General features: G+C 39.9%; 1 protein-coding gene across 18 annotated transcripts in view; it reads left to right on the plus strand.

The window, feature by feature from the left end:
• The first annotated feature begins 3 nt into the window (after positions 1 to 3).
• Pbrm1 (polybromo 1) overlaps positions 4 to 25,930 on the plus strand; it is a 126,367-nt gene continuing 100,440 nt past the window's right edge. For 12 of the 18 annotated variants that reach the window (XM_042679705.1, XM_042679716.1, XM_042679720.1 and 9 more), the window contains exons 1-6: positions 5 to 167; positions 2,723 to 2,862; positions 3,069 to 3,186; positions 5,550 to 5,702; positions 8,025 to 8,122; positions 17,680 to 17,827. In XM_042679705.1, the coding sequence (XP_042535639.1) occupies positions 3,139 to 3,186; positions 5,550 to 5,702; positions 8,025 to 8,122; positions 17,680 to 17,827 (447 nt within the window). In that variant the 5' untranslated portion in view covers positions 5 to 167; positions 2,723 to 2,862; positions 3,069 to 3,138. Of the gene's footprint in view, positions 168 to 2,722; positions 2,863 to 3,068; positions 3,187 to 5,549; positions 5,703 to 8,024; positions 8,123 to 17,679; positions 17,828 to 25,930 lie in introns of all 18 variants that reach the window. The other 6 variants (XM_042679715.1, XM_042679724.1, XM_042679709.1 and 3 more) reach the window with 5 other exon arrangements.

Below are 25,930 nucleotides of genomic sequence, written 5' to 3' on the forward strand. Positions count from 1 at the left end.
CTGGTTTTGCGACGGCACTGGGAGGGGTGAGGGTTGTGAGGGCGGCGGGTGCCGGAGCTACGGCAGCGGCCGCGACCGGAGGAGCAATAGTAGCAGCCGTGGCGGCCACGGGGCGGGGCGCGGCGGCCGGTGACCGCGGCCGGGGCTGCAGACGGCGGAGCGGCTGGGTAAGGCCGGGCCTGGGGCGGGCGGAACTATTCCCCTTCGGCCAGTTGCCGGGCCTTTGTGTGGGCCCTGACGAGCGGGAGCTTCGGCGGAGGCCCCGCCCTGGCCGTAGGGACGCGCCGGTCGGGCCGGGCGCGGGGCGGGGCGCGGCGGCGGGCCTCGAGATGGGCCCAGCAACCTAGCCGCACCTGCCGGCCGGGACAAAGGCGCGCCACGGCCCGGAAACTCCCCGCGCTGTTCTTTCCCGCTCGTCGTGGGGCGGCTTCGCAGCTGTCAACGTTTCCCTTAGACTCCCGTACCAATGACAGGTCGGGAAAGTCCGTCCTCTCCTCGGCCGCTCAGGGCCTCCTTTTTTTGTTGTTCCTTTTGGATTCGACACAAACTCTAATGCTTTTCTCCTGCTTAACGTATGTTTTGTTCACGCCTGGTATTTTTTTTTTTTATTAGTGAGACATATTTAATAGAGGCAAGATAGTTCAGCTTCTCATCTGCAACATCACGGAGAATCGGGGTTTCCAGGACTACATTATTTCCTGGATTTGAAACATTTTCCCAAGTTTTTTTTTTTTTTTTTAACTTTCTAAAAGGAAAGCATAGTTTTGCTATTGTAAGAAAGCAATTTTGTTATAAAAAAATAGCAAAAATATAGAAGAAATTCCTAGTAGAGTAGTAAAAATATAGAAGTCCTGAAAAGCAAATGACAAATACACAGAAAAGTGGGTTAAAATTCTTAACAGTAAATATGAAAGCATGTGTTGGAATAAAATATTTTAACGTGGACTCCTCAAAACTGATTTTGGGTGTTTTCCCTCCTGTTTAGTATACTTTTTTTATACTATCGCTAGAAATCATATTGTACTCAATACAAATATTAAGAGCATAATTTTTGCTTTAGTAATTGTAAAATACAGGTCGGTTATTTCGGATCTGAAGATCTCAAATGGAATGAATATCTTGAAGTATTTCAGATTAAAACAGCAACAATTATGTTTGATGATGAATGGGAGAACCTTGTCTACTTTCTTTGGCTTGTGGAGTGTACAAAAATATTTCAACAATAATTTACAATAATTCTAAGTAAATTGTAGTATATTGATATAGTAGACTATCAAACGTGGAAAAATGTTTATTTGGAAAAATTTCTGAGTTTAAACAGACGATAAAATAATTTGTATGTTTTTTTTTTTTAACCACTTTTGTGTGTGTGTAATTACTGGGGTTTGAACTTAGGACATTGTGCTTGTTAAGCAGATCCTCTACTATTTGAGCCGTGCCCCGAGCCCTTTTAATCATGTTTGTTAATAATTTTTAAAAAGATACACATAATTAAGGCATAAATAGAAAGTCTCTGGATATAAATGGTAAGAGTAGTTTTTCTGTGATAGGTAGGATTATAGTTGCCTTTTTTTCTGTCTTTGAGTCTTCGGTTTTCCATGAGTTTTATTTTAAATGTACTACAGACTAAACATCTAGAAACACAGGAGAACACAAAAAGGTTTTCTCTCTGAAAAGTAAATAAATGCTGAAGGGATGCCTACAGGCCTTTGAAACCATGGATCTGAAAATTTAAGGCCTTATTTAAGTTCACTTTCATTGAACTTTTTTTGTTTTTAATCTTTAAAAGATGAATTGGGCATCCAACCTGTACCTAGCACTATTTTATAGGTTAGAACTGAAAAAATAAAGAGAACCCTGTTTTTGTGCCCAGGAAGCATGTAGTCTAGAGTTGTCCTTGAAGTTTCAAAGCCATTTCATGTATATGGTCTCTTATTGTCAGAGCAGTCCAAAAGATTGTGTGTGTGTGTGTGTATTTTCATTTTCAATTTAGAGATGGAGTAGATTTGAGAGGTTATAACTCAGGCAACATCAAATAGATAATTAGAGCTGGAACCTCAGGGACTTCTAATCTTCTTCATATGGATCCTGTTGCTTCTTTTGCCTCAGAACATTGCCTTGGTAGCTGGGTGTTGTGGGTCATGGCCAGTTAGTGCCAGCTACTGAGAAAGTGAATGCAGGAGTCTTTTTGGTTTGAGGCCAGCTCTAGCAAAGTTAGCTATACCCTCCCTCAAAATCAAAATGTAAAATAAAAGGACTGAGAGCATGGCTCAAGAGGTAGAGCATTTGTGTAGCAAGCTGGAAGGCCCTGAGATCAATTTCCAGTAATGTAAGAATGTTTTCTTTGTTGTCAAACTTCCATATGACATATTAAAATGTGTCCTTTGCCCCACAAAGGCACAAAAGATAAAAGTATACCTAAGTTACATATTTTTCTTATATTACCAAAGGGAATTAATGATTCAAGGATTTTTGGATATTGTATCATAAGCTATAAACAACAGTCACTTACATTTTTTTGTCATTTGATTTTCAGGGAATTTTTTTTTTTAATTGAACTGCCAAAATAGTTGAAGACTTCTAAAACCTTGCTAAACTTATTTGATGTCTTTCTGATGCAGATAGGACTTTTGGAAAGAAATGTTGTTTTTCTCTGAATGGGGGGGGATGGGTGGGAGTTTTCCAAACTCTGCTCACATGAGCCATTCTTGGTTTGTTCCAGCTTGCCAACACTTGGTGTCACATGTGAGCCTCCCACATGTGTTCACTCTTCATCCCAGCTCTGTGATTGAACTCTGCTCTTATTGAATAGGGGGCAATTGGGCAGGCATGCTTCATTCCTGGAGTTGACAGTCGTTCCATGTGAGTAAGGGGAACCTCAGTGAGACGTCTTAAACATATAAAAAAGCATTTGGTTTTAAAATGGAAATGTCAGGTGCTAAAGACAACTGGTATGCCTGGTTTGTTATTGTTTTCTTTAGCAATTCTATTTGAATGTTTTCTGTCTATTCATATTTATTGTTAATCTCTTCTATTTCTCCTTTCTGTGCCTTGTTCTTCTCTTTCAGTTTTGAATAGATTAACACTGAATCTAAAGTCCTACCTTCTCTCATTGGTTTTACTTGGCCTTCAGACATAATGAGGAGACTGGCTTTTCGAGGTGCTGGTTGTGCTCTGGTAAAGCTGGTAAATTACTGATAATCTACAACCTTACCCTTTTCTGTCACACCTTGTCCTTTCCCTTCCCCCTTCTTAAATTTTTATTAGACTCCTCCTGTGTTCATCAAATTCACCTGTGTCCTTGTCAAAGATTGTAATGAAGATTTCTTAATTTCTAAGATAATGAATGGAAGTTAGTTTATCAGCTTTTTGTAAAGTAAAAACCTAGCCAGATGCCTGGCTTGTGCTTGAAATCCTAGCTACTCGAGAGGCTGAGATTTGAGGATTGCAGTTTAAAGCCAGCCTGGGCAGTAAAGTCCATGAGACACTTATCTCCAATGAACTACTTAGAAAAGTCAGAAGTGGCACTGTGGCTCAAGTGGTAGCGCGCTGACCTTGAGCAAAAGAAGCTCAGGAACAGCACCCAAGGTTCAGGCCCCGGACAACCCCCCCTTCCTCCCCCCTGCCCCAAAGAAAAGAACAAAAATCAACAAAGCTATGTTTGGTCCAAACTCTTAGAAGCTTTTAACCAATGTCCAACTAAGAATATAACAAACCAGTGCCTAAAGAAAAAGAAACTTGATCATTGTAGGTTCTGTTTTTGTTTTGTTTTGTTTTGTTTTGGTGTCAGTACTGAGGCTTGAACTCACTAGGGCCCTGAGCTTTCCCTGAACTTTTTTGCTCAGTGCTAGTACTCTATCACTTGAGCCACAGCTCCACTTTTGGCTTTTTGGTGGTTAATTGGACATAAGAGTCTCACTTTCCTGATTGGTTGGTTTCAGACCACTGTCCTCAGATCTTAGCCTCTTGAGTAGCTAGGGTTACAGGTGTGAGGGGCAGGTGCCCAGCTATTCCTGGAGATCTCCCCCACCCCTAGCTTTTCTCTCTGTGCTATTGGCAACCAGTGCTTTTCTCATTCTATCCATTCAGCTACTAGCATATTAATTTCTTGATATTGAATGTGGATGACTAAATTTGGGATTCATTTTTCTTTTAGCTTTCAAGCTTTAGAAAAGACCTTTGAAGGGCTGGGAAGGTGGCTCAGTGGTAGAGCGCTTGCCTTGCATGCGTGAGGCCCTGGGTTCGATTCCTCAGCACCACATAAGCAAAAAGAAAAAAGCCGGAAGTGGTGCTGTGGCTCAAGTGGGAGAGCGCTAGCCTTGAGCTGAAGAGCTGAGGGGCAGCGCTCAGGCCCAGAGTTCAGGCCCCACGACCGGAAAAAAAAAGAAAAGACCTTTGAAATCACAATAAACTAATACTGTTCTTAAATTTTGTAGGACTTCTACTGTATACTGTTTGTAGCAGTGGTTATATTTCTAGTGTTACAGTCAAAACACATAGATTTGTAAAATAGTGTTTTAATTGTCTTAACAGTTAGCCTAAGTCCGAGAACAAATATAATGTATTTCTGAATGTCCAAACAGGACCTAAAAGCTTATATATGAGGTGGTCTTCTGGATTATCTAGAGCAATTTAAAACTTATTTGTGGGTATAGAGTATATTACGTAATTGAAAGGTAACTTATTCTGCATTTAGAGAACTTTCAAAGCACAGCTGTGCTATATCTGCCTACGTATGGACATTAAGTGTCTCACAGAGACACTTAATCTTGTGGATTCTGTTCATTTTCAGGGATTAATTTTTGGGTAGAAAGATTATGGTCCTCTGTCCCTTTGTTTTTACATTATACATTTGCCTTAGACAGTGCTTTTTAACCTTTTCCATATCATGGCCCACAATAAAGCAAATGAGGCTGCTCACTCTTATCTCCCAGGTCTGCCTAGCTGTTCCAGAGGTTTAGGGATTAATATCTGTGTACCTATTACAGTCTCTATACATGGGTTGGTAAACTCTAGTCTAGGGTAAATTTGAGACCAGAAGTGGTTGAATCATTCAGTATTTGTGGTACACAAATGAAAATAATTTTGTTGAAATTATCCCGTCAAAATTAGTAGTGTAGCATTTTGGTAAGTGAAAGGTCCAGGAATTTTTTTATTTTCCCTTAAGAATTATAGCTAGTTTAGCGGGCGCCTATGGCTCATGCCTGTAATCCTAGCTACTCAGGAGGCTGAGATCTGAGAACTGCAGTTCAAAGCCAAAGCAGGAAAGTCTGTGAGACTCTTATCTCCAATAAACCACCAGTAAATGGGAAGTGGCACTGTGGCCCAAATGGTAGAGCACTTGCCTTGAGCTGAAGAGCTCAGGGACAGCATCCAGGCTCAGATTTCAAGCCCCATGACTGACAAAACAAAAAGAGTTATAACTAGTTTAACTCCCTTCGGAACAGTTAAAATATCCTCAAGCAGAAATTTTGGTGGTAGGTGACCAGCTGAGGGCTTGGTGACAGTTGTAGTTTATATATAAGAATATGGCTAATTATTTCTTATAGAAGAAGTTGGATTCCATGGGTTCCAAGAGAAGAAGAGCTACATCCCCTTCCAGCAGTGTCAGTGGGGATTTTGATGATGGGCACCATTCTATACCTACACCAGGCCCAAGCAGGAAAAGGCGGAGACTTTCCAATCTTCCAACTGTAGATCCTGTGAGTAGCTTGGGCTGCATGGTTTCTACCCTTCATTTCCTTCTTGTTCCTTTCATGATGAAGCAACTGACATGCAAGCCTTCACTACTGTCTTTGGCTTAATGAGCTTAGCCTTTCTCTTATGGAAAGTGATATTATCCAAAGTTTTACAGTAATAGTAAAATAGTATGAAACAAGAATATCTGTGTGCTACCATGCCATGTACTCATTCAGTAGTTGTGTACCTGTTATATGCTAAGCACTGATATAGTATTGAAATGTAGTTGTGAATATCCAGCCCATTTTTCACAAGATTCCATTGTAGGAGAAGCAGAATTTTAAAAAGAAAATAAATAACAATAAAGTACTATGAGCCAATAAGTGCTATGAAGAAAAGGTTGGATGATTTGGGCTACTTGGGCTTTGGTCTTCTAGAAGATTCTCTGTGATGCTAAGAAGGCACTAGCCATGCTGGGTCAGAGATGGGTTATTTTATTGTGTTTGCATACAAATGGTCAGGAAGGAGAAGGAGATGGTTATACTCCACCCAGCCAGAGTGCACAGCCCTTCACAGGCTATGTTAAGAAAAGGGTGAATGAAAAAGTGCTTCAGTGGAATTCACTGTACACTGATAAAGTGAACTACGATTCATGGGTGGAGATGGGAGGGAGGGACTGGGAGAGTGAGGGAACAGAAGATACTATATGAAAGAAAATGTACTCATTACCTGACTCATGTAATTATAACTCTTTAAATAACCTTTAAAACAACAAATAAGTAAATTTTTAAAAAAAATTTAGGTTTTCAAAGCCAGATTCCCATGGCTCATCCCTATAATCTTAGCAACTCAGGAGGCTGAGGCCTGAGGATCATGGTTCAAAGCCAGCCCAGGCATGAAAGTCAGTGAGACTCTCATCCCCAATTAACCATCAGAAAAGTTGAAATGGGCACTGTGGCTCAAAGTGATAGTGTGATATCCTTGAGTGAAAAAGCCTCAGTGTCTAGACCCTGAGTTCAAGCCCCACTACCAAAAAAAAAAAACCCGTAGGTTCTTGGGCCTACCCAGTAGCCTGTAGCCTGATCTGAGAAACGCAGCTCAAAGCCAGCCCAGGCAGAAAAGTGTGAGAGACTCCTCTTATGTCCAGTTAACCACCAAAAAGCTAGAAGTGGAGCTGTGGCTTAAGTGATAGATGCTAGCCTTCAGCAGAAAAGCTAAGGGAAAATGTTCAGGTCCTGAGTTCAAGACCTACTACTGGCACATATAAACAAACAAAGAATTTAGATTTTGTTTTGTCTTTCTAAAAAGCACAGCTATTGGGTGATTCTTTCCTCCCTCACATTTTTTATTAGCTTCAGTTAGTTGTATCAGGGTGTTTCATTATGGTATGTGTGTATGTACATAGAATTAGTCACAGATGATTTTTTTTTTTTTTTGGTCAGTCGTGGGGCCTGAACTCTGGGCCTGGGCACTGTCCCTCAGCTCTTCAGCTCAAGGCTAGTGTTCTACCACTTGAGCCATAGTGCCACTTCTGGCTTTTTCTGCTTATGTAGAGCTGAGGAATGGAACCCAGGGCCTCATGCATGCAAGGCAAGACTCTACCACTGAGCTACCTTCCCAGCCCTACAGATGATTTTTTTTTTTTTTTAATTTTTTTTAAATTTTGAGATAGCATCTTACTATGTAGCCCAGGCTGGCCTCCAACTCATGATCCTCCTCCTTCAGCCTCCTGAGTGCCAAGATTACAGGTGTGTAATACTGGCTCTTTGAATGATTTTAAACACGAGAATGACATCAACTAATTTATTTAAAAGAAAGTCACTAGTAATGCAAATTTAATCAAAAATACCAAAAACTCAGTTATTTTGAAGGAGAAGTTCTGGAATTAGAGATATGGCTCAGTTGATAGAGCACTAGCCAGTGAGTAAAAATGTCAAGTACTAAGTTCAAATCTCCATCTTGGATCCCCAAAAAAGAGAAATCCTGTCAACATATTTCAGACTTCACGTCCCATCTGAAATTGAGTATTGATCTTTTGTGGGGTTGGGGGTTGGGGGGAATATCAGTCCTGGAGCTTGAACTCAAAGCCTGGGTGTTGCCCCGAGCTGTTTTGCTCAAAGCTAGCCCTCTTAACACTTCAGCCACTTGAGCCACAGCTCTATTCTAGCCTTTTGGTAGTTAATTAATTGGAGATAAGAGTCTCACAGTCTTTCCTGCCCAGGCTGGTGTTGAACTATGACCTTCAGATCTCAGCCTCTTGAGTAGCTAGGATTACAGGCATGAGCCACCAGCACCTGAAAACTTTCTGTTAACCTTTAAGTGATTTTTCTTTTTCCTATATATAGATTGCTGTGTGCCATGAACTCTACAACACCATCCGAGACTATAAGGATGAGCAGGGTAGACTCCTCTGTGAGCTCTTCATCAGGGCACCAAAACGAAGGTGAGTTAGAAACATCAAGACAAAGGGAAGATTTGGTCCAGGGTCCATGTTTAAAGTGTTTGGTAATTGAGTATTCCTTTGGCAGGAATGGCTTTAATGATACTGGGTCTAATTTTAGTCCTGTTTGCCAAAAGACAGTATGGTTTTTATTTTAAAAAAATATTGGGCTGGGAAGATGGCTCAGTGGTAGAGCGCTTGCCTTGCATGCTTGAGGCCCTGGGTTCGATTCCTCAGCACCACATAAGCAGAAAAAAGAAAAGCCGGAAGTGGCGCTGTGGCTCAAGTGGTAGAGCGCTAGCCTTGAGCTGAAGAGCTGAGGGACAGCGCCCAGGCCCAGAATTCAGGCCCCACGACCGGACCCAAAAAATTAAAAATTAAAAAAAAAATTAAAATATTGCCAGGTGCCAGTGGCTCATGCCTGTAATCCTAGCTACTCAGGAGGCGGAGACTTGAGGATCATGGTTCAAAGCCAGCCCAGGCAGGAAAGCCATGAGACTCTTATTTCTGATAAACCACCAGAAAACTGGAAGTGGCTCTGTTGCTCAAGTGGTAGAACGCTCGCCTTGAGCTAGAGTGCAGGGACAGTGCTCAGGCCCTGAGCTCAAGCCCCACAACTGACAAATAAATAAATAAAATAAAATATTTTAAATTAGAACAACATATAAATTAGACTTAGTCATTTTCATTATATAGTGCAAAAATAAGAATATTAACATTTGTGTAACAACCTCTAGACTTTTTTACATCTTTCTTAAAATTACACTCACTAAACAGCACTCCTATTTCCCCTTTCTCCCAGCTCCTTGCAAACACATTTTGTTTCTATGAATTTGACTATTTTAGCTACTTCATATGAATAGAAGAACAATTTACCTTTTTTTTTTTTTTCTTTTTTTTTTTCAATTTACCTTTTTATAACTGGTTTATTTCCCTTAACATGGTGCCTTCAAGATTATTAGTCTATATTGTGCTATGTGACAGGATTTCCTTCCTTTTTTGAAGCTGAATAATACTCCATTGTGTGTGTAAATAACATTCTTCTGTTAATAGATTGTATGGTTGCTTATAATTCCTGTTGTTGTGAATAATGCTACTGTGAGCCTTGATATGCAAATCCATATTTGAGATTCTGCTTTCAACTTTTATATATAATATATATTATATATATAAATCTCCAGATTGTTGGATCATATGGTAATTCTTCTGGTTCTTTGTGTAAGTACTGCATTATGATCAAATGTGGCTATACTGGTTTACACTCCCATCAGTAGTATACAGGAGTTCCAATCTTTCCACACTGCTGCCAGTAATAAGTGGTAAAAGAAAAATGCATTTGTCAGAATCTATTGCTCATAAGCTGTGAGTCTCTGTTCTTTTTTGCTTTCCTTCTCATCCTTTCCCTTTGTGCTAGGGATTGAACCCTGGACCTCATGCTTGTTTTATGCAAACACTACCACATGAGCTATGTTTCTGTTTATATTTAGTTTGAGGCGAGGGCTGGGTGTGGAACCCAAGGCATCATGTGTACTAAGGAGTGCTTTACCAAGGAGCTACATTTCCAGACCTATAGCAAGTTTTGAAATGAAGTGTGAATCATTTAGCTTTGTCCTATTTCAAGATCATTTTGAGTATTTAGTGCTTTTTGAAATTCTATATGAGCTTTATGATGCCTTTTTTGTTTCTGTAAAACATACCATGGGGATTTTGGTTTGCATTGAATATATAGACTGCTTTGAGTAATAGTAGCATTTTGTTGTCTTCTAATCCATATATATAGAATATCTTTTCCTTTTCTTGGATTTTCTTTAGTTTTTTTTTTCTCACAGATGTTGATGTCGTTATGGTGTATATGGTTTAACTTTGGGTATTTTAGTGTCTAAATATTTTTATTTTTTATTCAATTGTAAATTGACTTTTCTTAATTTTCTTTTTAGGTTATTCAGAGTTTTGATATAGAAATGTACCTCATTTTCATGTATGTTCATTTTCTTTTCATTTTTTTGGCTATAGCAAAGTTTGATCTGATGACGCTCACACTTGCTAGACAAGTGCTCTACTACTTGAGCCATGCAACCAGCCCTTCTGCTTTAGTTATTTTCTCAGAGTCTCAATCTTTTTGCCCAGCTTGGACTTACTTGAGCCATGCAACCAGCCCTTCTGCTTTAGTTATTTTCTCAGAGTCTCAATCTTTTTGCCCAGCTTGGACTGCAGTCTTCCTATCTACTGATCTTGCATTGCTTGGATTACAGACATATACCACTATTCTTGGCTTATTTGTTGAAATCAGAGTTTTGCCTAATTTCTTCTTACACTAGCCTCAAACCACCATCCTTCCAATCTGTACCTCCAGAGTAATTGGGATAACAAGAATAAGTCAACATAGCCAGTTATGTGTTGATTTTATATCTTAGAGCTTTGATGATACCAGTTATTCTCACATTTTTGTGTGTATATTTGTTGTTTGTGTGAAATCTTTAGGATTATCTGTGTAAAAGATCAAGTCATCTCTAAACAGTATTGTTTTTCTCCTTCCTATCCAATTGGATGCCTCTTGTTACTTTCTTTTTGCGGTTGGGGGTGGGGGTTGTCTATACTGGGCTTGAACTCTGAGGGCCTGGGCATTATCCCTTAGCTTTTTCACTCAAGGCTAATGCTCTGCCATTTGAGCCACAGCTCCATTTCTAGTTTTTTGGGAGTTAATTGGAGATGAGAGTCTTACAGACTTTTGGACTGGCTTCAAACTGTGATCCTCAGATCACAGCCTCCTCAGTGGCTAGGATTACAGGCTTGAGCCAGTGGTGCTTGGCCAAAGAGCTGTTTTTAAAATGAGGTAACTGTCTCCAGATTTACGTTGCTTTATCAATAGTAGGGTTTTATTTTTTTTTTTTTTTTGGGTCCAGTCATGGGGCCTGAACTCTGGGCCTGGGCACTGTCCCTCAGCTCTTCAGCTCAGGGCTAGCGCTCTACCACTTGAGCCACAGCGCCACTTCCGGCTTTTTTCTTTTTTGCTTATGTGGTGCTGAGGAATCGAACCCAGGGCCTCAGGCATGCAAGGCAAGCACTCTACCACTGAGCCACCTTCCCAGCCCCAATAGTAGGGTTTTAAACATTGTAATCTAAGCATAAAACAAAAGCTGTATTTATTGTTTTATCATGTGCTGACACAATGCCATGCACTTCCAGACTACGTTTTTTTTTTTTTTTCTTTATTGGTTGTGGGGCTTAAATTCTAGGGCTACACGCTGTTCATGAGCTCCTCAGCTTAAGGCAAGCTCTCTGTCACTTGAGCCACAGTACCACTTCTAGTTTTCTGGTAGTTAATTGGAGATATGAATCTCGTCGACTTTCCTTGCCCAGGCTGGCTTTGAACCACGATCCTCATATCTCAACCTTCTGAGTACCTAGGGTTACAGGTGTGAGCCACCAGTGCTAGCTCAGACCATGTGTTCTTTTTTTTTTTTTTTTTTTTTTTGTCAGTCATGGGCTTGAACTCTGGGCCTGAGCACTGTCCCTCAGCTCTTCAGCTCAAGGCTAGTGCTCTACCACTTAAGCCACAGCACCACTTCTGGTTTTCTGGTGATTTGTTGGAGATAAAGAGTCTCAAGGTCTTTCCTGCCTGGGCTGGCTTTGAACCGTGATGGTCAAATCTCAGCCTCCTGAGTTGCTAGGATTATAGACATGAGCCACCAGCGCTCATTGCCCCTCCCCCCTCCCCGACTTCAGACTATGTGTTCTTTAAAGTTGATTTGTTAGCTTAGTTTTTCAGTTGAGAACTTGCACAAGTATTCAGAATTTGTAAATAGTAGCCAACAATGTCTGAACAACATGGCTAATGTGTCTCAGTACTCTGGTTGAAATTTTTAAAGTTGTGCTTTGTGTGTTTTGTGATCATATTATGGCAGAGTGCGAGAAATCTGTTAGGAAAGATTATGTACTATGTAGTCCTATTCATGTTAAACTTTGTTTGTATGTACATGTAGAAAGAAGCCTGGAACATAGAGACTATTTTACTTATTTGTGCTGTTCTGTTTGTGTGGGGAGGGGGTACTCCTGAACCCTTTTACACTATTTGGTATGTTTGATTTAAATAGAGAAATCAGTTGTGCTTTTGCATTTTGAAAGTAGAGGTTTTGACCATATTTTATTTCGGAATCCTGATCTTTTTGTATGTGGGATAATTCTGAAATTGTTAATGAGGAACCTTGTAGTAGAGATCCCATGGGCATAGTGTGTTCTCTCTAGGTACATGTCTTCTCAGGATTCTTGATAGTCTACAAATAATCCTCCAAGACTGAAAGGATACTGAGGTCCAACCTCAGCAAAAAGACTATGGACCAGGAGGCCTGAAGAGGGCCATATTAGATATCAAATTAGCAATTGTTTATTCTAAGAAGTCCAGGGTGGATCTTTGTTATTATCCTCTAGTACCCTTAAACTCTAAACACATAATGTGATCATTAAACTGACAAGTACCTAAAAACAAAATTTATTTTCTCTTCATTTCCTGAAGAATTCAGTTAAGTATTAAATGAGGTTGAGCAGAAGCAGGAATGTCAAGAGTAGAAAAGAATCTTGGAAATAGAGGGGATATAGATAGCAGTGGTGTTGTTGCATCATGGAGTGTTAGAGCCTGGGCATGGTTAAGAAGGTGTTCAAGTAGACCTCTCTGGCACAAATTATTGGACCTAAGTGGAGAAGTGAAGGCTCCTGTTTGGGTGTGGAGTAGAGTAGTAGCAATGATCTATTATGGGATGTTAAAGTCTGACTGATCCTGGGCACCAGTGGCTTATGCCTGTAATCCTAGCTACTCAGAAGACTTAGATCTAAGGACCATGGTTCAAAGCCAGCCTGGGTGGGAAAGTCTGTGACACTCTTATCTGCTGTTAAATACTTATAGAGCTGAAAGTAGAACTGTGAGTCAAATGGCAGCACACTGGCCTTGAGCAAAAAAGCTTAGGGATAGTGTCCGGGCCCTGAGTTCAAGCCCCAGGACTAGCACAAGAAAAACAAAAACAACACCTGACTGTTCTGGGGGTCTATGTAGGGATCTACATAGATTTTGAAAAAGATGAGGAAAGCAATATGGGACAGAAGTAAGATAACAGCAAAAGGAAACTGCTTATATGCAGAACCTCAGTCACGCATGTAAATATGTTGAATATAATGGGAACCAGGTTTTCATTATCTGAGAGGGAGAATATAAATAGGGATAGAAACCTGGAATGAGTCCTATGATTAAAATGAATCCTGTTGGGGCTGGGAAGGTGGCTCAGTCGCAGAGTGCTTGCCTTGCATGCCTGAGGCCCTGGGTTCGATTCCTCAGCACCACATTAGCAAAAAAGAAAAAGGCTGGAAGTGGCGCTGTGGCTCAAGTGGTAGAGTGCTAGCCTTGAGCTGAAGAGCTGAGGGACAGCACCTAGGCCCAGAGTTCAGGCCCCACGACCGGACCCCCCCCAAAAAAATGAATCCTGTATTGGGTTGGAATTATTAGTATTGGTGTGAATTTAGGTTTCCAATATATGAAGATAAAAAATATAAGCATAATCACACACACAAACACAATAATTCTCTAGCTCTGTCTATTGAGACAACTTAGGAACAATCCTAATAGAAATGGTCACATCTTGTACTCAGATCTTGTGTGTGTGTGTGAGTGTTGGTCCTGGGGCTTGGAGCTTGAACATAGTGTTATCCCTGAGCTTTTCACTCAAAGCTAGTGCTCTACCACTTGAGCCACAGTTCCACTTCGGCTTTTTTGGTAATTAATTGGAGATTAGAGTACTTAATTGGAGATTAGAGCCAGTGCACAGCATCAGATTTTTCTTTTTAAATACCCTTTACTATTAAAAGAAACTAAAAGAAAGGTGCTGGTGGCTCTGGTGGCTCATGCCTATAATCCTAGCTACTTAGAAGGCTGAGATATGAGGATCCTGGTTCAAAACCAGCCCAAACAGTAAAGTCTGTGATACTCTAATCTCTAGTTAACTACCAAAAAAGCCAAAATGTCTCAATGGTAGAGCACTAGCTTTGAGCAAAAAAGCTCAGGGATAGTAGTCAGGACCTGAGCTTTAGTCCCAAGAGTTCAAGCCCTATGACTGACAAAAACAAACAAACAAAAAACAACTCTCATAAGCTAGGTGCAATTGTCTTAATGTTAGCTACTCCAGGAGGCTGAGATCTGAGGATCTTAGTTCAAAACCAGCATAAGCAGGAAAGCCTGTGAGACTTTTATTTCCAATTAATCACCAAAAAGCTAGAAATGGAGCTATAGCTTTGAGCTAGCCTTGAGCAAAAAAAGCTCAGGGACAGCACCTAGGCCCCTGAGTTGAAGTCCCAGGACTGTCGCACGTGCGCGCGCGCACACACACACATACGTAAAGATCTTCAATCCTCATAAGTTCCTAGAAGCTCATATTAAAATAATAACTTTAAAGTATGATTACTGGAAATTTAGAATGAGTACTTGTATCTTGCATGAGAAGATTTCAGGCAAGGCAGTAATGTAAAAGTGATAAGAAAGCCAGGTGCTGGTGGCATTATGCCTGGTGTAGTTGTTGCTGTTCAGGAGGCTGAGATCTGAAAATCCTGGTTCAAAACCAGCTTAGGCTGACAAATCTGAGCTTATTTGTCTTCAGTTAACCACCAAAAAAGCTGCAAAGTGGAGTTGTGGCTCAAGTGGTTGAGCACCAATCTTGAAGAAAAAAGCCAAGCAAAAACATGAGGCCCCAAGTTGAATCTTCAGTGCCAGCAAACAAAGTAATAGGAAAGTTTATTAGGAAAGAAGTGTGGAAGAGAAAGCGATTCCACAGCATGTGGCTTAGTTGGAAGATAGCTTGTTAGGCCATTTTTTAATCTATCTTTTTCTCTATAGTAAAAAAATAAAAATTAAAAAAAATTTAAAAATAGAATGACAGTAGATAAAATAGGCTCTGTTGGGAGGTGGATACCTTCTGGAAGGGCAGTGTGAATGAGGATGAATATGATCAAGTGTTTCATGTATGTATATGAAAGTAGAACATTAAAGCCAGTTGAAATTGTTTTAAGAGGAGGAGGATAGGGAGAATTTTAGAGGAGAGGTACATTACATGCAAGTATGGAAATGTCACAATGAAACTAATTGAACAACTAATATATGTTATTTGTTTGTTTATGTTGGTTCTGACTCTCACTGTCCCTGAGCCTCTTTGTGTTCAAGGTTAGTATTCCACCACTTGAGCCACTTGGCTCTACCACTTTGCTTTTTCTAAGTAGTTTATTGGAGATAAGAATCTCCTGTCATGGACTTTTCTGCCAGGTCTGGCTTCCCACTATGCTTCTCAGCTGTCAGAATCCTGAGTAGCTAGGATTACAGGGATGAGACACTGGTTGGTGCCTGACTTTAAAATGATAATCTTTTTCTTTTGCTTAAAATTAACACATGCTGGGCACCAGTGGTTCAAGCCTGTAATCCTAGCTACTCAGGACGCTGAGATCTGAGAATGGTGCCCTGTCAGGACAGTCTGTAATATTCTTGTTTCCAATTAATCACTAGAAAAAAAAAAACGGAAGTGGTGCTGTGGCTCAAAGTGATAGAACTCTAGCCTTGAGTGGAAAAAGCTCAAAGACAGTGCTCAGGCCCTGAATTCAAGCCCCCTGATCAACAACAACAAAATTACCATTATAATTGCCTTTGAAGTTCCCTTGAGTGTCTCCATATACTTCCTTCCACCTTAACAACCTCTATCCTGAATTTTTCCATCTTTCCTTTTTTTTTTTGAGGATTGAATCCCAGGCATGTGAGCCAACTGCTCCATTACAGAACTACATCCTTAGTCCCACTGTCCTAAGTTTTTTTTTGTTTTTGTTTTTTTTCTCGGTCAAGGGGCTTGGATTCTGGGCCTGGGTGCTGTCCCTGTGCTCTTCAGCTCAAGGCGAGCGCTCTACCGCTTGAACCACAGTGTCACTTCTGTTTTTCTAGGGGTTTATTGGCGATAAGAGTCTCACGGACTTTCCTGCCCAGGCTGCCTTTGAACCATGATCCTCAGATCTCAGCCTCCTGAGTAGCTAGGATTACAGGCGTGAGCCACCAGTGCCCAGCTAAATTTTTTTTTTTTTTTTGGTCAGTCGTGGGGCCTGAACTCGGGGCCTGGGCTCTGTCCCTAAACTCTTCAGCGCAAGGCTAGTTAGTGCTCTACCACTTCAGCCACAGCTCCACTTCTGTCTTTTTCTGCTTATGTGGTGCTGAGGAATGGAACCCAGGGCCTCATGCATGCAAGGCAAGCACTCTACCACCGAGCCACCTTCCCAGCCCTGTCCTAAATTTTTAGTCTAGTATTTCTATACCTTTTTAAATATAGTTTGGTCACATTTGACTATACCCTTGCCACCTTCCCAGCCCTGTCCTAAATTTTTAGTCTAGTATTTCTATACCTTTTTAAATATAGTTTGGTCACATTTGAATATACCCTTTCTTTTTTTTTTGGGGGGGGGGGTCCAGTCGTGGGGCCTGAACTCTGGGCCTGGGCGCTGTCCCTCAGCTCTTCAGCTCAAGGCTAGTGCTCTACCGCTTGAGCCACAGTGCCACTTGCGGCTTTTTTCTTTTTGCTTATGTGGTGCTGAGGAATCGAACCCAGGGCCTCAGGCATGCAAGGCAAGCGCTCTACCACTGAGCCACCTTCCCAGCCCCTTAAATATACCCTTTCATGTTTGATAAATTCCTTAAGCCAAAAAATTTGCCTTTCTCTTTTGTACCCTTTTTTTTTTTTTTTTTTTGGTCAGTCGTGGGGCTTGAAATTGGCCCAGGCACTGTTCCTGAGTTCTTTTTGCTCAAGGCTAGTGCTCTGCCACTTTGAGCCACAACTCCACTTTAGGTTTTTTTTGTTTATTGGGGGGGTCGGTCATTGAACTGGCCTGGGCGCTGTCACTCAGCTTTTCAGTTCAAGGCTAGAGCTCTACCACTTTGAACCACAGTGCCACTTCCAGTTTTCTGGTGGTTTATTGGAGATAAGAGTCTCATGAACTTTCCTGCCTGGGCTGGCTTCAAACCACAATCCTCAGATTGTAGCTGGGATTGCAGGGTGTGATCCACTAGCTCCTGGCTTCCTTTGTAACTTTATTAGTTGATATTAGAGTAAAATATTAATAATAGGTACTTGAGAGAACTTGACAAGAAAAGATTCTGTGGTCATTAAATTGAGAAAGATAATCTATTTTGGAAGTTTATAATGAGCTTTAAATCTTTATCTGATATTAGCTACTTTTGGACTCTAGGAAAGGTAAGTCATCTTTATTTACAGAAGGTATCATTGATGTGGGCTTAATTCTGATGTCTTAAACTTTACATATTTAGCCCATCACATGTTAAATAAAGGTTTTTATAACATTAAATTTATGCTGTGGAAAGATAACACATCTGTACCTTGCTTTTTAAATTTTTAGTTCTGATAATGGGAGTAAATCTGATGGCAAATTCTAATTTGGTCTATCAAATGGAATGCTGTATGCTACCACAAATTTCAAAGTATAACTTTTTATGTACTTTATATTATTATCATTAAAAAATATTTAAATTGTAACAGAAATCAGCCAGACTATTATGAAGTGGTTTCTCAGCCCATTGACTTGATGAAAATTCAACAGAAACTAAAAATGGAAGAGTATGATGATGTTAATCTGCTGACTGCTGACTTCCAGCTGCTTTTTAACAATGCAAAGGCTTATTATAAGGTAAGAATACATCACAAATGGAAGGTATCCACCTTGATCATTGTTTAACTTTTTAATAGTAGTGATTAGTAGTGATTTCTCTTTGAATTTGTCATTTCTACTCCCTATGTTGGAGCTTGAATTCAGGGCTTTGAGCTTGGATTCTCTTGCTCATAGTTAATGGTTTAGCATTTGAGTCAATACTCCAGTTCCAATTTTTTGCTGATTAGTTGGAGATTTTTCTGCTCTGGATGCTTTGAACCACGATCTTCATATCTCAGTCTCCTGAGTAGAGTAGTTAGCATTATAGGTGTGAGCTACTGGCACCCAACTTTTAATTTTTTTGTAATGGGGCTTGAAATTTGAGCTTCTTGCTCTTGCTCAGCTTTCTTCCTCACTATTTGTCTATCTTATGTCTTTTTTTCTTGAGTGCTAGGGATTGAATCGAGGGCCTCAAGCACTAAGCATACATTATACCACTGAGCTAAACCCCCACCTCTATTTTATGGTATCTTTATTGATGAACAGACATTTTTTTATTTTTATGTGGTATTGGGAGCTAGATTTTTTTCCAAAAGGTATGGTAGGAACCATCCTCTACTTTTGTCTGCAGTATCAGTACTAGCTTCATTTCTGTGTCTTTATGGAGCTGCTTTTGTTCCTCAGACTAGTTTATTACTGTGGCTTCAAAATTCTTTTTTTTGGTCAGTAGTAGGGCTTGTACTCTGGGCCTGGGTGCTGTCCCTGAGCTCTTCTGCTCAAGGCAAGTGCTTTACCACTTGAGCCACAGCACCACTTTTGGTTTTCTGGTGGTCAGTTGGAGATAAGAGTCTCATGAACTTTCCTGCCCAGGCTCTTTGATCTGCGATACTTAGATCTCAGCCTCCTGAGTAGCTAGGATTACAGTCATGAGCCACCGGGCACCTGGACAATTCTTTATCTGATAAAGAAAACATCTTAACTAGACTCTACCCTTTGCCTTTTTCTGTACTGGGCTGGGGAACCTTTTTTCTGCAAGGACCATTTGGGGTTTATAACATCATTCACAAGCCATACAAAGTTTTCAATACAGGCAGATGGCCTTGGGCAGTCCAAGAAAAACACACAAAACATGTCTGCTCCATCATGAACCAAAAGATTTCTCAGGACTTAACTCAGGCTAGAAGTTCCTGCTCCTGCCTTGAACATTTTACAATTAATATATTAAGTCAATACGTTTAAAAAAAAATGTTGACATTGCCTTGTCTCTATTGAACATATTAGGAAGAATTGACATAATACTGATGTGAACTATTCCAATCTGTGAATTTAGTATATCTTCAATTATTTTCTTAATGTACTATTGTAAAGTGTTAAACATTTCTTTTCAAAGACAATATGAATATGTCATTAGATTTACTTTTAAGATTTATCTATCTTAAGATATATTTTTGAATGACATAGAATTCACATACATTCTTAAAATACAGAACTAAGATCTATTTAGTTATTTACAAAATTGTGTATCCATTACCACTATCTTAACTCTAGAATGTTTTCATTAACCCCCAAAGAAAAATCATTCTTAGTAGGAGGCATTTCCTATTCCCCCCTCTACTCTTTGGCAGCCACTATCTACTTTCTGTGTGGATTTTCCTGTTAGGATATTGCAAGATCATTCACGTTTTGATATGTATCAGTACCTCATTCTTTTTATGACTGAATATTACTGTATTGTATGGATGTCAACATGTTTATTCTCTAGTTATTAGACATCTGAACCTCACTTTTGCCTTTCATAAATAATGCTACTATGAATTTTACAAATTTTACAAAAATGTCATTTGTTAGATAAAAAGCTATGCATGTCTTCATTAGGTCATATTCTCTGCCTGTTAATACCATTGTTAAATCTTTTCTATCCTTACTGATGTACCCATTTCTATCCAATTACTGGATGGAATGAAGTATATTAAAATCTCTTATGTCCGATATATATTTTTCGTTGTTGTTGGTCATGGGGCTTGACCTCTGGGCCTTGGTGCTGTCCCTCAGCTCTTCAGCTCAAGGCTAGCTAGCACTCTACCACTTGAGCCATAATGCCACTACCGGTTTTCTGGTGGTTTATTGGAGATAAGAGTCTCACTTGCCCAGACTTTTCCTGGCTTTGAACTATGATCCTCAGATCTCAGCCTCTTGAATAGTTAGGATTACAGGTGTGTCCTTTATATATTTTGAAACTATGCAAATAGGAACAAACTTGCTTTACATTGTTATATTGACCTAAAACTTAGACTTTTTTTTAACCATTGTGATATTCCCTTACATTGCTAGTAATGCCTTTTATTTGAAGTCTAGTTAATCTGATACTGACATAGTTATATCAGCTTTAAGTTAGTGTTTATTAGGTTTTTCTATTATACTTGGAACTTGTCATATTCTTTGAATGCTGATGTGTATCTTACAAACAGTATATGGAAATTTCTTTTAATGAAAAATACTTCCATTTTTTAAAATATGTTTTATCCTTTAAATTGGCTTTCATAATACATTAGTAATCTTTTTTAATTTTTATTTTTTAATTGTTCTTATAAAAGTAGTATACAGAGGGATTATGTAAAATAATCATTTTTCATTTAGCAAATCTCTTATCTTCAACTTCGTCCTCCTGTAATTGAATAGGACATAAATAATTTGATTTTAGAATGCTTTTAAAACATTCAGTTTAATGTTGTTTTTTTCTCTCTGTGTGTGAATATTTCAAGAAGCTGAAATGTGATGGGAAAAAAGAAATATGAAAATCTGAAACCTCATATGAATACATGAGTACACTTAACTATAGTGGTGGAATCAAACCTAAAGGGAATTATTTCTAGAGTGCTTATGAAATCTATTTCATTCATTCATTTCCAGCTCTGAATGAATTGGTTTCATTCATTTGTTTCATTAGATCCAGTTGGATCTGCAACTAGTGATTTAACTACTTGAGGGCCAGAATGAAAGTTTTAGCTGTTTCTTGTGCATCACGTGCTAAACACAGGCATAGATCTGTGCATCAGGATTAGCCAGTCCTGCCTTTTCTCTGTACAGTCTTTAATCCAATAATGGTTGTCAGTTGTTTAGTGTTGGGAGCAAGGGATAAAAAGGAAAGTGATATTTCAGGCCATGGAAGTGCTATGAAATTCAAAGTTTAGGGTCCTATGAGGAGGCTACATTGGAACCCATGCATGCACATTGCTTATGAGTCACCTCTGTCTGCTTTTGTGCTACAAGGAGAGTTGAATAGCTATAACAGCTACCATTTGTACTACAAGACCTAAAACATTGGCTCTCAGACCCTGAAAAGAAAAGTGTTAAGGCCACTCACATCTGTAATCCTCAGGAAACTGACATCTGACAATCACAGTTCAAAGCCAGCCTGAGCAGAAAGATGAGTCTCAGGGACTCTTATTTCCAATTAACCAGCTTGAAGTGGAGGTGTGGCTCAAGTAGTAGATTGCCAACCTTTAGGAAAAAGTAAACAATAGTAGCAGTAGACACTATGTTGAAAATGAACTACTCAACTTGTGGGTGGAGACAGGAAGGAAAACCTGGGAGAGTGAGGGGAAGGGGTGACATTGTCCATAAAGAAATATATTCTTTACCTAACATACATAACTGTAACCCCTCTATATATCACCTCTATAATAACAATAAAAATTAAAAAAATATGCAGTTTAGCCAAGTGTTGGTGGCTCATGCCTATAATCCTAGCTACTCAGGAGGCTGAGGTCCAAGATTTGCTGTTTCTGTGGGCAGGAAAGTCCATATAACACTCTAATCTCTAGGAAAACTACTCAGAAAAGGCAGAAGTGGTACTGTGGCTCAAGTGGTAGAAAGCTAGCCTTGAGCACAAGCTCAGGGACAGCATCCAGGCCCTGAGTTCAAGCCCCAGGACCATCAAAAACAACAACAGAAAAAAACAAAACAAAAACATATAGTTTGTTGGGTGCCATTTGCTACTCAGGAGACTTAAGATAGGAGGATCAAAGTTCTTAGCCAACCCCAGCAGGAAACTCCATAAGACTCTTATCTCCAATTAACAACCCAAAAACTGGAAATGGCCTATGGCTAAAGCGATAGAACAGTAGCCTTGAGTGAAAATACTAAGGGGCATCACTTAGGCCCAGAGTTCAATTCCAAGTATCACCAAAAAAAGAAAAAAAAATTACCATGCCCTCCCTCCCTCCCTCCCTTCCTCCCTCCCTCCTTTCTTTCCTTTTCTTTTCTTTCCTCTTCTTTTCATTTTGGTCGGTCATGGGGCTTGAACTCTGGGCTTGGGCTCTATCCCTGTGCTCTTCAGCTCAAGGCGAGCGCTCTACAGGCTTGAGCCACAGCACCACTTCCGGTTTTCTAGTGGTTTTTATTGGAGATAAGAGTTTCATGGACTTACCTGCCTGGGCTGGCTTTGAACCAAACCACACCGCAATCCTTAGATCTCAGCCTCCTGAGTAGCTAGGATTACAGACGTGAGCCGCTGCTTAAGAGGAAATAAACCTCATTCATCTTCTCATCATAATCATTTTACAGTTTATAGATAACCACTTTTTCAAAATGGTGCCTTAAAAAAAAAGTACCAATTTCTAATTCGCCACACCAGCAGAGCCAAAGGCAGATACAACATCCATTTATCTTAAAAGCTTCGGAGCTCACACCTGTAATCCTAGCTACTCAGGAGGCTGAGATCTGAGGATCTCAGTTCAAAGCTAGCCTGGGCAGGAAAGGCCATGAGACTCTTATCTCCAATAAACCACTCAGAAAACCAGAAGTGGTGCTGTGGCTCAAGTGGTAGGGTACTCGCCTTGAGCTGAAGAGCTGAGGGATAGCACCCAGTCCCAGAGTTCAAGCCCCACGGCAGACCAAAAAAAAAAAAAAAAGCTTTGGAGAAGTTAGGAATAGAAGGAACATTCCTTAATAAAGGCTGTATATGACAGAGCAACAGCCAACATCATACTGAATGGGAAAAAACTAAAACCATTTCCCCAAAAATCAGGAACATGGCAAGGATGTCCACTCTCTCCATTCCTCTTCTATATAGTTCTGGAATTCCTAGCCAGTGCAACAAGGCAAGAAAAGGACATAAAAGAGATTCACATAGGGAAAAAAGAAATCAAACTCCCTATTTGCAGATGACATGATCTTACACTTAAAGGACCAAAAAACTCCCATCTCCAAGCTCCTAGAGCTGATCAATCATTCTGGCAAAGTAGCAGGATACAAAATTAACCCATAAAAATCAATAGTTTTTTCTGTACACCAACAATGTACAAGCAAAAAGGGAAATCATGAAAACAATTCCATTTGTAATAGTCTCAAAAAAAAAAACAAAACACCTAGGAATTAACCTAGTCAAATACAGGAAAGTTTTTTTTAGCAAAAATTATAAAAATCTGAAGAAAGAAATCAAAGAGGACCCCAAGAAATGGAAAGATTTTCCATGTTCATAGATAGGTAGAATCAATATTGTGAAAATGGCCGTACTGCCAGAAGTGATATGCAATGCAATCCCCATCAAAATCCCAGTGATGTTCTTTACTGAGATAGAGACAGCCATCCAAAAATTCATCTGAAACAACAAAAGACCTAGAATAGCCAGAGCAATACTAGGCAAGGAAAAAAAAGCAATGTGGGTAGTATCACAATACTGGATCTCAAACTCTTACTGTAGAGCCATAATAACGAAAACAGCTTGGTATTGGCACATAGACCTGTAGACCAATGGAATAGATTAGAAGACCCAAAAATAAAACCATATACTTAATTATCTGATATTTGATAAGGGATTCAAAGGCATACAGTGGGGGGAAAATAGCCTTTTCAATAGTTGGTGTTGGGAAAACTGGACATCCATGTGCAGAAAACTAAAAGTGAATCCCTGTTTGTTTTTTTTGTTTTTGTTTTTATTTTTTTTTGGGTCCGGTCGTGGGGCCTGAACTTGGCCTGGGCGCTGTCCCTCAGCTCTTCAGCTCAAGGCTAGCGCTCTACCACTTGAGCCACAGCGCCACTTCCGGCTTTTTTCTTTTTGCTTATGTGGTGCTGAGGAATCAAACCCAGGGCCTCATGCATACAAGGCAAGCGCTCTACCACTGAGCCACCTTCCCAGCCCCAGTCCCTTTTTGTTATCATGCACTAATATCAATTTAAAGTGGATCAAAGACTTCTGTGTTAGACTTGAAACTTTGAACTACTGCATAAGAGAGTAGGAGGAACATTAGAACTTACTAGGTATAGATAGAAACTTCCTGAAGAGTCCCAGGAGCACAACAAATAGGAAAGAGACTTGACACGTGGGACTACATGAAAATAAAAATTTTCTGCACAGCTAAGCACATAGTACTAACCTAGAAAGGCAGTCAAGCAACTGGGAAATTATCTTTACCAACAGTATATCAGACAAAGGCCTTATATCCAATACAAGGAGTTTAAGAAACTAGCTTCTCCTAAACCTAATAAGCCAATCACTAAATGGGCAAGGAAGCTAAGGAGAGACTTCTCAAAAGAAGAGGTAAGAATGGCAAGAAAAAATACATAAGGAAAAGAAATGCATATGCCATAAAAGAAATGCAAGTCAAAACAACTCTTGAGATTCTCACCCCAGTTAGATTGGCCAACATTGTGAAGGCTGACAACAAATGTTGGTAGGGATGCAGGGAAAAAGGAATCCTATTGCATTGTTGGTGGGAATATAAACTAGTACAGCCACTCTGGATAGCAGTCTGGAGGTTCCTAAAAAAAGCTAAACCTAGATCTTCCCAGCCATACCACTCCTGAGCATCTACCCTGACATCATGAGCCAGGCTATGATAAAGACACCTGAACATCCATGTTCATTGCAGCACTATTCATAGTAGCTAAGATTTGAAAACAGCCCAGGTACACCACAATAGACGAGGCATCCAAAACGATGTGGTACCTATATACAATGGAATTTTACACAGGCATAGCAATAAAATAATGTCATTTGCGAGGAAATGAATGGAACTAGAACAAATTATGTTAAGTGAGGTAAGCCAAGCTTACCAAGACAATGCATGTTCTCTCTAGTATGCTGAATGAGATCTAAAATACACAGGATATGATAAATTATACAGGAGTCTAGATATACACAGTGAGACTCAAAAGAGGGTACTGTAATGCCTAAGTGCATCTTCATATTTATATAAAATAATAAACATACTGAAATGAACTCCAAAATATGGAAATGATTTTTTCTTAGTTTTTATTTTTTGATGATTCTGTCTTCTTTACCTTACGTATGATGTATTCATGTATATATTTTCAGGAGGGTGGCGGGGAGGGCACAGAACTCAAGGGAAAAAGGTTGAAAAAGTACAGTAGTGGAGCTCACTGGACATTGATAGAAGTATACAACTCGTGAGTGGAGAAGGAAGGAAGAAACTGGGAGAGTGAGGGAACAGAAGATACTGTAGGAAAGGAAATATGCTTATTACCTGACTCAGGTAATTGTAATCCCCTCTGTATAACCCCTCTATAATAACAATAAAGTAAATTAATTAAAAATACCAATTTCTAATGGAACATATTTTAGCTTTATTTGCTTATTTATTTAGCTAGTCCAGGGACACTGTCCCTGACCTTTTTTTGATCAAGGTTAGCACTATCACTTGAGCCACAGCACCACTTCGGGCTTTTTCTGTTTATGTGGTACTGAGGAATTGAACCCAGGGCTTCATGCATGCTAGGCAAGCACTCTGCTACATTCCTAGCCCTGCTTATTTATTTATTTTTTAATTTTAATTTTTACTTTTTGTGAACATACTGTACAGAGGGGTTACAATTATATGGGCAAGATAATGAGTACATTTCTTATCAAGAATTGCAGCCCTGCTTATTTAATTTTGTGCGGATCCTGGGTTTTGAACTCAGGGTCTGGGCATGGTCCCTAAGCTCTTTTTGTTAAGAGTAACTCTCCCTGTAATCCTAGCTATTCAGGAGGCTGAGATGTGAGGATTGCGGTTCAAAGCCAGCCTGGGCAGGACAGTCCATGAGACTCTTATCTTCAATAAACCACTAGAAAACCGGAAGTGGCACTGTAGCTCAAGTGGAAGAGCGCTCACCTTGAGCTGAAGAGCGCAGGGACAGCGC

This window comes from Dipodomys spectabilis, unplaced genomic scaffold, assembly GCF_019054845.1.
Source record: "Dipodomys spectabilis isolate Male_0828 unplaced genomic scaffold, ASM1905484v1 ptg000054l, whole genome shotgun sequence".
Classification (NCBI taxonomy): Eukaryota; Metazoa; Chordata; class Mammalia; order Rodentia; family Heteromyidae; genus Dipodomys; species Dipodomys spectabilis.